Source organism: Lepeophtheirus salmonis, chromosome 10 (assembly GCF_016086655.4).
Source record: "Lepeophtheirus salmonis chromosome 10, UVic_Lsal_1.4, whole genome shotgun sequence".
NCBI lineage: Eukaryota > Metazoa > Arthropoda > Copepoda > Siphonostomatoida > Caligidae > Lepeophtheirus > Lepeophtheirus salmonis.
The window spans coordinates 19,766,010-19,779,076 of NC_052140.2; the positions used below are offsets into that span (position 1 = coordinate 19,766,010).

General features: G+C 30.2%; 1 protein-coding gene across 1 annotated transcript in view; it reads left to right on the forward strand.

Moving 5' to 3' along the window:
- Positions 1 to 13,067, forward strand: part of LOC121125540 (hippocalcin-like protein 1) — a 45,191-nt gene that overhangs the window by 18,292 nt on the left and 13,832 nt on the right. The window contains exons 2-3 of the mRNA XM_040720739.2: positions 2,008 to 2,255; positions 3,724 to 3,907. Coding sequence (XP_040576673.1) covers positions 2,008 to 2,255; positions 3,724 to 3,907 — 432 coding nt within the window. The remainder of the gene's footprint in view (positions 1 to 2,007; positions 2,256 to 3,723; positions 3,908 to 13,067) is intronic.

Below are 13,067 nucleotides of genomic sequence, written 5' to 3' on the forward strand. Positions count from 1 at the left end.
AAACGAAGACAAAAGTATTCAGTTCTTCTATCCTTTTTTTTTTTTTTTTCATTTCCCTCTTATCTTTGGCCTCCTAGAGGTTATGGCTGTTGGGTTCCCAACAGTCATAGTGTATATGGGATAACAGCACCAACAAGAGTGACAGGACGACAATTCAAAGTCTCGATAAAAAAAAAAAAATAACGTGCATAATGTTTGATGCAAGACCATGACGTTTCATTAAATTAGCTGTGAGATGCTATGATATAAAGAAAATAAGCACATAGACCACTCTGTGTCTAGAAATGACATAAGGAGGAACTCCTCCCATGTTGATCGTCAATTCTATCACGAGACCAAGAAAGACTTATATTTATAAATCTGCAACTATTCCTCAGAGTGACTCTTTGTTCACTAGAAATTACTTTACACATTAGGTATTTCGTAACTTTAAAAGTGACTATAATTAGTATATATATTTATGATCCTTAGCACTTGTCATTATTTATTCACTCCTGAGAAGTGAACATCATCTTTAAATATATTCAACACCTGATTGAACATGTGTGTGTCCTCATAAAAGATGGAGCGTAACCCTGAAGATTTGTGGCGAATTTATAATTGTAAGTCCTTTTTGGACTCAGAGTAGAATTGGGGATCGAACATAGAATAATTCTAGCAAATATCCTTGTTTATATCTTTTTCTCCTTCCTCCCTTGTAACAGCTGATTGTAGCTAATCTAATGAAACGTCAAAAGCATTCCTCTTTCTCTCCATTAAAATATTCTTATAATTGTCAGCCTTGATTATCGTTTTCTTTTTTTATTCTACACTGTATTTTCATCGTTACGTATCATTTTTTTCTTTTCAATCTGTCAATTTCTATACAGTATTATGAATTATCGTAGCTTAATTATCTTTTGTATATCTATTTAGACCATAAAATTGAACAAATTTATGTAGAAAAGTAATCTAAATTTGAGATTCCACTTTGGGAGCTATGATAAAATAGCCAACCTGATTTGCAGCACAGGGATACTATTACATATGTATTTAAAATATGTTGCCAAATTTTCATTTTCATTAAAGTTATGTAATTTTTTTATTCTTAAACAAGTACTTGCAGTGTATTTCAAAAAAAAAAAAAAAATCCTCATCATCAAAATTGAGGTGATAAGACACTTTTGACTTTATTTTTGGGATCCTTAGACTTCAAAGTACTCAAGTACCAAATTTCAAGAGGATATCCATTTTGGATCAATAAATATACAAAAAACAGCAGAATCCCGTGATAAGACATTAAAGAGACGCTGAAACTTTTGGTCCAAATAGGGAAAAAGACGAGTATTTATATTTCAGGTGACAATTTTTAATTGTCACCTGAAATTTGGGAAATTTGATCAACTCATGAATTTGAGCTTATGTACCGAAAAATCATTTAAATCTGAGAGGGCCGGGTTTTTTTTTTTTTGAATTATTTAACATGGAATGACCAAGGGACACTATCAGTCTCTGTTTATTCATAAAAACGGTTAAGCAGCCATTTTGTAACGGAACACTTCTTTTGTTTGTGAAACGTTTTAAAAATAATTATTTTTGAGGTTGTGACTACATCTTCTGGGGGGTTAACAGCCTAAACGAAGGAAGAATTTGCAAACTAAATCAGGCATATAATCCAAAATTTGGCATATAATATAAGAAAAAAAAACATATTATTTTTATGCTTAAAAAAATGTCCAAACTACCAAACAACAATGTAGCTCGTGGGCTACGGGTTGGTTATCCCTACTTTAGAGCTATAATTTTCGATTTTGTTACTCACTCACAAGCCATTCTTTGGAATAGGGTCATTTGTATTGCATTATTCACAATCAATTATAAAAATCTATTTTTTTTTTAAATTATTATTGAACATGATAGTTTAATCATGACATGTAATCAATCACTTCTACGTGAAAGCAAATATAAATTGATTTACTTATACTGCACCTACGAATAGCATTTATTAATGCAGCTATTTCCTTTCAGCTAAGCGAACTTGAAAGTTCTGAAGATTCAATTGGACTCCTCGCTCGCTTCACAAACTGGATTCAACAATTGAAACGTAAAATAATGATGAAGGAAGAGGATATTCAAGGGGCAGTCCCCCTCTCTTCCAAATCACGTATTCGACTTCAAAATTTGACTGGACTCAGTGATGATGAAATAAAGTCTCGGAGAAAGGAGTTTTATCAACAGTTTCCGGAGGGATTTGTCACTGTAAGAGAGTTTCAAAGGTTAGTTTTATAATTTTTTATTGTTTTGTTTGGGTACAAATTTTTTGTTTACTTTTCTTATTTTTATCGTGATGTTCTGCCCTCTTTTTTTGTGTGTGTCGGTTCGAACTTTACTCTAGTATCTCGATCTGATTAATTGTATAGCTAGGAGAACAAGAAAAAACTAAAATACCATCAAAAGGATTAACATATGAATTTTTAAGTAAGCCTTGTTCTTCTTTGATTTTGAATTGATGAGATTCAGTCGATCCATCATTTTTTTGGGATTTCAAATATTATCCTCAAATGGAAGAGTTGCTTCAAATACTACGTGATGTTGATATAAATTTCCAATTACGACCAATATTATAGATTTATAAGTTTACAAAAGTTAATACCTAGTAGTTGCCAATAGGAATTTATCAACAGAAATGATATTTTTCACCACAACAGATTATGTGATTGGAGCTTGTACTCCTCCAGATAGAGATCATTGAATAATCCTTCTTTAATATTATTTGATTATTATTGTCCCTTTTTCTTCTTCTCCTACGTATACGAGGTGTGTTCAAAAAGTAAGGTGACTTTGTATTTTTAGGCAAAAATATTTATTTATTCATCAATATTCCCTTCAAGTGCCAAGGCTTTTTCAAATCCTTGAAACACTTTTCCGTATAGCCTTGAGCTTTTCCAGCGATGCAGTCTTTATCTCCTCATTAGTTGCAAATCTCCGTCCTTTCATTGATCTTTCCAGCTTTGGAGACAAGAAAAAGTCTCATGTGGCCCAATCCGGTGGCTGAAGAATTATTGTTGTGTTGTTTTTGTCCAAAACCACAAACCACAAACATTCAAAAAAATTGATGGCACGAGCCAACCGATATGTCAATATCCTCAGCAACGTCTCTGATAGTGATTCTACGGTTTTCAAACAAAATTTTCTTGCCTGCTTCAACATTTGAATCTATTGTTGACGTACTTGGGCATATAGAGCAAGGCTCATCATTGGCACATACCCGGCCATCTTGAAAGAGTTTTTTTCACTTGTAAAAATTTGTTTTTACTCAGAATAGTTTCACCGTTTGCATCTGTCAACATTTCAAGTCACGCAACAACACGCAAATATATTTAACCGCCTCTTGCATACAAACTAATCATATTATTTAGCTGAAACAGTAAATATATGTTTGTGGCAAGTGTACTAACATAAAAAAAATAAAAAAATGGATGATACCAAAGGTCCCTTGCCACAAAATTTGAAAAGTCATCATACTTTTTGAACACACCACCACCTATAAATTTCTTTCCTTAGAACCGTCTATAAATAATCTACAAGAAAGGATCCTTTATTTTATAAAGCACATTTTTATCCCTGACTTGTATAAAATATATATAGCTATATTGAAGAAATAAGTCATTGATGAATAAATTATATATGTGTCATTATTAATGAAAAGAAGTTTTAACCTTTGATATTTTCTACTATTTATAGAATATCGGCCAAAGTTCTTTCAAGAGACGAAATTGGGAAATTTACTGAGAATGTGTTTCATCTCTTTGACTCAGATAAGGATAATCGACTAAGTTTTGAGGAATTTACCATTGCCACATCTGTTAGTGAATCCGCAGGTCCATTGGAGAAACTTCAATGGCTCTTTGATAATGTATATGATAAGGCAAGTTGATCTATGATATTTTATAATTTTTTTAAATCTATGTATTGTAAATTAATAAAACAAAATGTATCTATCAAAGCTTCATTTTTTGTGAATGATTAATATCTTATAACTAGGTAGGGGATGTGTGTAAAGGAAAAACTAAGTATAGGGAATAGCAAAGGAAAAACGGGGATTGATGCGTCTGACCTTTTTTCTTTTTTGTTCATTTTTGTAATAATTTGTCTGTCTGATAACATCTATGCCCGAAAGAAGAATTCTCGCCTATCTTTGGTGTAAATTGATTTAAAAATGAATAATGGAATAAATATAAATAAATTAGAATATAATTATAATATTTTCTCGGCACGTAGGATACTTTAAATGAAGAAGGTTCTCCTCTTTAAAGCAGCAATTCATTTCCTCCCCCCCCAACTCATAAAACAAGCAGTTGATATTAACAAATATTTTAAATTCAGGGGAACCATATGTCTTGTTCCCGCCCTTTCCTTGCATTCTTACAAAAAAACCATCTCTACTTATCAGATGCGTTGTAATGAAAAATCTACTTTTAAAAGTTAGTAAATGAAAAATGGTTGTTGCGCGCGCTTTTGCTCCTTTTTTCTTCATTATTTAATGAGTCGTCATGGTGTTAACTTCTCGCTCTGAATACTGCATTATTGCCTAGTTTTGGTGTAAATTGTTGTAAGAAACATAGTAAGATAAGTAAATAAGAAACTTATTTCATCACTTTATATTTATGTCGTTGTTGTTGATTTTTTGTCTTTTTAGCCTTTCTCTTGAGTCCTTCAGGTATAACTAGTATTGCATTGTTTGTAATTATAAAATACCTTTAAAAATTAGAAAAGGACAACAGGAGTTTGTGTGCCTTTTGTCTTCTTTTCATTCATTATTTAATAGGTGTACGTGGCGTTCACTTCTACCTACGAACCATATCATACTAGAAGCCTGTAAATGAAGACTCGAACGTGGCCGCTAAAAATAGCGTTGTAGAACTAAGAAATGACAACAATGAAAGAACACAAGTTCAAAAGGACATTTTTCATATTGTTATGGAAATAAAGCATTTATTGGCTTTAAATAGTCAAACATACACTCATAAACAAAACTCAGGACTCTGAAATCCATAAATTACAGTTTTTATGAAACTATTTAATTTCTATATCAAGCCCATCACAGGGTTCTTATTTAGGTCTAGATATACATTTGACTATTTGAATCTAATTAATTGTTTTTTTTTCATAAAAATATGACAAACGGTTGACAAATATCCGTATGAACTAATTTTATATCATTGCAGAAATTTGATAGTTCTTTTATCCCATTTGTAGTGGGGGCGCTTGAGTCGAGGCTTACAGATTTCTGGTACTACGATAGCTACAAAATTATATAGTTGTAGCTTTTATTTTATAAATTACATTCAACCTCAACAAAAACTGATGTGTTCTAATTTGATTCCAACAATTCGGTTAAAGTTGGAAATATTTCCCCCTCCCCCCCATTTTAATTACTAATAAAAATTCAATTTTTTTACTATACGATTAAAAAAGTTATATCTACTTGAAACCCCATTATTTTACAATAATGATCAAATTTTTTGCGATGTTTTATTTTTATACAAGTATTCTAAGTATTATAATTTATATTTTCTTCTGCAAATGTATGGAAGGGTTAAAAAAATTGTACAAAATTTGACTTAATTATTATAATCGCTTCTCTGATGTAACATTCGTGTGTCCTCATAAAAGTGCAGCCCTGAGGATTTCTTGCATAACTATAATTGTAATTTATTTTGTTACTCAGAGTAGAATTCTAGCAAATTCCCTTATTTATTTCATTCTCTCCTTCCTCCCTTGTCACAGCTGATCTAAATAAACGTCATGAGTATTATAATTTATATCCTCCAAAACACCTTTAAATTATGAGAGTCACTATATCGTTTTTCGGTTTTTTTAAACACGCCCATGTTTCACAGGATTTTCATCACTGATCATAAGTCTGAGCAAAACCAGGTGCTCCGGCTAGTTTTCCGGGCCAGTCGTTATTATTTACTCATATCTATTATGCAAATTTTGAGAGATTAAGAGTCTTTTTTTTTACAAAGTTCCGAAGAACAATGTTGTAGACTACATAATTAGCTGCCAATTGCTAAGAAAAACATTATCCTAGTTACCACCATGAGCACGCAGTACAAGAAGAGGGTTCAGATCGCGGCACTCATTTGCGTAGATCGTCTTCTATTTTTAGTTCATGCATTCGTACCAAAGGACTTATCTTATCATTCTCGTAGAGAATGTTTACTGACGTTTATATTTTCTTACCACATAGGGAGTTATATTTACTCTCATCCTGATTATTCGACCTATGTGTATAATTTGATTAGGTAATGATTCATTAATTGAACCATTTTTGCTGTGTTTTGAAAAGGGTTTTACTATTGATGTCAGACTTTGGGAGATCTAATATGTCCAACTAGTTTTTTCGCTATGGTTTTTTACCTACCTACTAGATCCGTGTGTACTTGTTAATTTTTTATTAGGTAAATAGTATTTATTCCTTTTATCCAGTCTTGGGGGGTAGTTCATTGGTTCTTCATGCCCTAGGATATTCCTAATTTGAAAAAAGGTTTTTGACCACCCTTGAGACATTCTTTCCAGTACCACCAGCTAAGCTTATTTGTCACTTGAAAAAGGTATAAAGGCTCTTTAAATATGTTTTCTATGAAAGTGTTTCCTCTAATTTATTTTTAACTTTTTTGTGAACAGCTCTTTCTAAATTGTTGAAATTTTTTCCAAAAAAAATTCCAAAAACCAAGAACCCCCAAAAAAAAAAAATATATATATATATCATGCGGACGCCCCTGTATAGATGTTGATATAAATCGTCTGCATTTTTTAGCTGGCCTTTTTTCAGAATTGGTAATCTGCAGAATTAATTTTCTGTTCTTCAGTATACGTACTAGAACTTCAGGTGTAGGATGAAGGTCATGGTGGAGGCTCAGAGTGGCCACTTTGAGCTTTAACTTATAAAAATCATAGTAAGGAAAGAAAGTATCATTGTCTTACTACGAGTAAACTTTTTGCTCATTTTGATAAAGTTGAGCCTGGAAAATTCGTTCACGTTTTGAAATGACATACTTTAGTACTGAAAGTACTAAAATACACACGATTTTCATCAGTAACTATGGACTGGTAGCAGGGGCATCCGCAGAGGGAGGACTAGAGGGGCTGTATCCCCTCCCCCCCCCCAAATTAAGTAATTTTTATTCTTACTAAAAATTAAATATTTTAAATAAAATTTTTCAAATTTTTTTCCAAAAAATTTAGTTATCTCTGAATAGCTTTGGATTGTTGAAATTTATATTCGAAAAATTTAATATTTGAATTTAGAAAAAAAAAGTTTATATTAGAAATTTTTTTCCCCAAACAAATTCAGCTTTTTCTAGACAACTCTAAATTTTTGGAGTTATTTTCAGAAAAATTTAATTTTTTGGGAGTAGCTATAGACTAACGAAACTGTTCTCCAAAAAATATAATATTTGGAATAATTTTCTGAAAAAAAAATTTATTCAAGATTTAAGTTTAGAAATGTTTTTCCACATATTTCAATTTTTCTGAACAGCTCTAAAGTATTGAAATTCTTTTTTAAAAAAAATATAATTTTTGAATTTAAAAAAATACCTCATACCAAGCCTAAAAAAAACAATATATAATCTCGCAGACGCAGACTTGCAGTAGTATTAGAAAAATCTCATTGTAAAATCCACAGTTATATTCATTTGAACACATTTAAGTTTTCTATAATGTGCTAAGATCCACAAGAGTTTTTAATTATTTCATCTTTAGTCGAGATTTAGTAGGAACATTCAAATGGAATCAATTTTTTGAAATCTTTTTTTATTTATCACCCAGTAATGAGTATATAATTAAAATCTATATGTTTGGTAGTTTATCGAAAAAAAGCAATTTAATAAGATAAAAAATCTATTTGAGGTATCTCCAATCTCAGTGGGAGCTCATTAAAGTAGCCAAAAATAGATATTTATGTAGTTATATAACATATTCACTGCAAAATACACTAGACATTGAAAAAAATAACTAAGTAGATTATGTTCAACTGATTTATTAAGCTTCTTTGTACTACGATACACAAATTGAAGGGATCCTTATATTATTTTTAATAAGCACATCAAAGCTGCCAATGTAGTACTTAAATATGTCTACTACTTTTAATTTTCATAATTAGCATTGCACAAATATTTGCAAACCTTGTGTCATCCTCTTGAGGGTTTGGGTCAAAATATATTATTTTGATCAAAATTACGACTGGCCTATATTTGTATTTGTGAATCTAATTACGCAGCAAATTTCACTGAAAAATCGACAAAATTATTCCTCAGATATCGAAAGTTGATTTGATGGAATATATTTAAAAGGCCATATTGGAACTAAACAAAGATTCATTTATCAAATGAAGGCTCTAGACTATAGTTTGTATACTTAAGTATCTCAAACCATCCCAGAAATTAAAATATAAAACTCAAAATTGACCAAAAAAAAAAAGTTAATTAAATTATGGGTCATTTTTATATAAGAAGTTTAGTTGAACAATAACCAAATCAACTAATTAACATTCAGTACACTGATTAGGTGAATAGAAAAAGAAATATCCACAGCTGACAACCAAATACAGCTTATATTTTTGTACTAGTGAAATAATGTCACAAATTCATGAATACTATATGTATTTTAAACCACTAAAGATTATAACATTCAAAAGTACAATGAATTAAAGATGATTCGTTATATTTTGTTAATAGTGTATTTCATAATGAATAAATAATATATTTTATGGACTTGTTTTGGAGCATTAGGACTAGGACTTATATTGGATTTAAACCAGTGGGAGTCATGATTTTGACCTATTTGCGAGCATTAGGACTTAAAAAACATCCTTGATGTTGATAAAACCCCTTTTTTCAAAATAAAATAATTAAATTTCATCACCTGCCCTATGACTGTTAGAGTTTACAAGTGTAATTTTTATATTTATGAAATATGATTTGATAATCTTAATTAAAGTCCTATTATAAGGATTTGATGCTGTAAATATCCGTCTCCTTTAATTACTGTTCAAATTATGACGTCCGTAAAACTACTCTGCATAATATTTTTTTAAAGGCGAACAATCTGTAATCACAACTAGGAAAAAAATTCATGGAATATATGTTCAAATATCGGTCCAAATCCGTCTAGAAAAAATCACTTTATACCAAAATGAAGAAATAATTCGGTCCCGGACCGAGTCTCAACACTACTATGTTACTACATTCCATCAAGACTTTTATGAACATTAAGGTGGGCCTTCTTTTTTAAATTTTCAATAATGTGGAGTTATTAAAGTTTTAAAATGTTCTTTTATTAGTCTAAAAGTATCATATGAAATTTAGAACAATTTTGAAAATTAGGTAGAGGTAGTTCAACGTTTCTAAAGTTTTTAAATTTTCTAGAATTTTTTTCTTTGTATTGTTTTAGCACGCCATGTTATTATATGAGTAACGGAATTGTCATTTTAAGGAGTTGGACAATTTTGTTTCTTACGCGAAAACAAAAAAAAATAATTTTATAAATATATAACCTTACAGTGTTACAAACATATTATTGCGTTTTATATGGAAAATATCCTTTGTTCTATTGGATAAACATTAGCAAAAATAGCGTGTCGGTATCTTTAAAAAATAAAAATCCTCAATTTATAAGTAAAAAATTCGATTTTAATCGATTTTCAAAGAAACAAAAATCTTTTGTCTATAATAAAAAACAAAAGTTCTAATTTTGATAACGTGTTACAGAGTTTTTATCATCTAATTACTACACATTGCAGCTTTTGTAAACAAAATAAGAAACTTAGTTTAGTAAAATTACTATAATACATATTTTATAAAATAATATGGGAATTTGGCATGCAGCTGTCCAAAGGAACATAATTGCAGTTAAATAAATTGTACCCTTCCGTCCATCTGTGTTGTTCGTTATTGTATCACAGTCAAATGATTTAAGTGATTAAATTTAGAAAATCTGTATTTTTTTTAACATAGGTAAGGCAAAAAATACTGATTTTGATTAACATGATGACCTTTTTTTATTTCACGTAATTAAGGGAAAATATCTAAAGTACCTAAAAAAAATTATTAATTGGAGTTACTATGGATGTCTAAACGATAATATGACCGACAAATACTACAACCGTAATATGTAATTATAGTGGGATAATGCCTTATTGGCCTCATCCTGTGATTTATGTAAGATATAGAGGGTACAGCAAGATAACTTACTTTTTTATCATGCGTCGCAATCACGCTGAATAAGTTATGGGGGTGGCCCTGGGTTCCTTTAAGAGGAAAGATTCTAAAATACTGAGTTGTCCATTAAAATCTGAACATTTTGAATTTTAAACTTCAAAAAGATATAATCTATTAAACAACAGCGTAATTACAACTATAAATAGATGTGTACCTGAGCTCTCTTAATAATTAATCTAGCCGCCCTTAATGGTAATTATGGCTACTAGGGTGGCGGCGGCGAAAGGCCTGACACCCAATGCGGATGTAGTACTCTGCCCAGGCGTCCCAGTGCTGGCTGACAGTGGCTTTGAGGGCCTCGGTGTTTGGATGACAGATACTACAAGCCTACACCAAAAGTGTGTTAAAAAGGAGTTCAAAAGAACTCACTACACTCATTCAAAAGAGTCTTATATCGGGAGGGATGTATTTATTTCATTGCTTGTGTCAAAAGTGGCATCCCCACCCTCACAAGGTTCTTTCAACCAAATTAATGATATATTTATTACATTCTGCTGTGAAACTGGACTGTTTTCTTTCAATCATCCAGATCCAGTTTAGCCTTTTCTGTTTTCTTTAACTCTTCTGGGACCAGTCCTTCTTCTTATCCAACATTTGGGACTGACTATGGTCCTGGAGACGGCTAGTGTCAAGGAGTACACGTATCAAAATTCGTAAATCACGTTCAAGTTTCATTTTCTCAACTTTTACGTAGGCTAGAGAGATCATGTTTGATTAGTTTTGTAGCAAATTGAATGCTTTAATTTATCGAAATATGTATGAATTAATGTCAATCACTCAACATTAATTATTTATGTATTAATTTAGTAATTGTTCAGTTCAATGGACCACCTGGTACAAAGTTGATATCATGCATTGAAGAAGTGAGGAACGTACGTTTCCGTCTCAAATATATATTCCCAAAAAATTGTTTGGTATATTATTTTATAAAATCAGACTAATTGTAATTTATCCCATGAGTTTGGATTGATGCGATTTATAATTATCAATTCACTAATTTCTAATATGAAAAAAAAACATTTTTTCAAATCATTTTCATAATTTAAAATTTGCAAAATTCTTTGAATTCAAATAACTCAACAGATATTCATGCTAGAGAGCTAAAACTGGTCCAATTAGATCTGGTAATATGTAAGACTTACAAATATGGGCAATTTGTTTATATTAGTTAATTGGAACCGGATTTGACGGGAAACCCCAAAATTTTTAAGACATTTGCTAATTGTTAATTATTTGATCCGTTAATTATCTATAATAAATAAAATAAGAAAGCTTAATTATTTAATTGTGCATATTGTTGTATAAGACAATTATCCCTCCCAAGCCTTTTAATAAACATTTCCGAAAAAATCATTATTAATCGGATATGATTATCAAAACTGTGTTAAACAAAATACTAAATTTGACATGTCATAATAAAAAAACAATATTACTCTTTTGATTCGTCAATTTTGTTTTATTGTCTTGTGGATAAAAAAATATATTGTTGATGTAGGCTGTATTCGATTCCAAAAAACATTTACCAGGAGTCTGTGGAACTCCGTATTTCGTAAATTAAACAAATAAACTCCACCCTAACACAAATACATTCTACAAAATCTATCTACGTTCTTTAATCTCAAATATTTATGTATGATTTATGAATATTTACATTTTAGTTTGTGTTGTATATAATATATATGAAATATGTTTGTAGATTGCAAAAGATCTGCGTGAAAGACTTTTTTTCAATATTGAATACAAATTTAACATAGGTAACTTGAAATCTATTCAGAAATAATCAGGTGATGCTTGAAAAGCACATACATATGTAGGTATTACGTTGACTTGCTAACCATGACTCTGTTTTTTTGCATCAACAAAGCAGGTGAGTCAAAGGTATTGAAATACACTTTACAAAATAATTATATGTTACATGTATTTTGTTAGATTAAAAAAATGATAGTTAGACATTTTACCTCCAATTACATATAAATATATATTTGATGGAGAATTATTTAGCGCCCGTTATTTGTCATTCTCCTTTTTATTCCTCTAAACAAGAAAATAACCATCAAACGTCCAAAAAAAAATGCTCTTTCATGGACGAGTTTTGATTTGAAAATTTGTAAATTGTCGAAAAAAAGGAGATTTGGGTGTTGTTTCATTAAAATTATCGATTTAAATCCAGTTAAAGAATTTTTATTTTTTTTTCAGTATTAGAGATTAAACATATTTTACTCATGGTATGAGTATTTGACTTGCAAAAAGCTTCCAATAAATAAACATTATCTTTTCGTACCGCATGTTACACGCATGCATTTTGATGTTTCTCTTCATTTTTAATAATAAAATCTCATTTTTTGATAACAAATGTCAAATGTTATTACTACATATACCTTTGTTGTTCATTTATGTCAAATAAAACACCCCATTGTAACAGTTAATAATTTTGTACAACGAAAAATATCAATTAAACTCTTAAAAATATGTTCCTTTTAATTATTATTCCTTAATTTCTACTGTTGATTTGTTTTTATTTAAGCATTTTTTAATTTTACATTCTATAAGTTTGATATTTTTCATTTATTATGAATATTTAATTCCTTTTTTTTCGATAAGCTTTCAAAAAAAAAAATATGAATCAATAGTATTTTCTAATTATTTTTTTGTTTCATTAATATGCAAAATTAAAAGCAATTTTAATTCTGCTCCGATATATCTGTCCCATGTCTCCTGCCCACAAATTTGAGCTGAAGCGATGATTGCTTCTTTTACCGCACGTTAACAACTTTGCGTGTGGCACAGTATTTTGAGAAG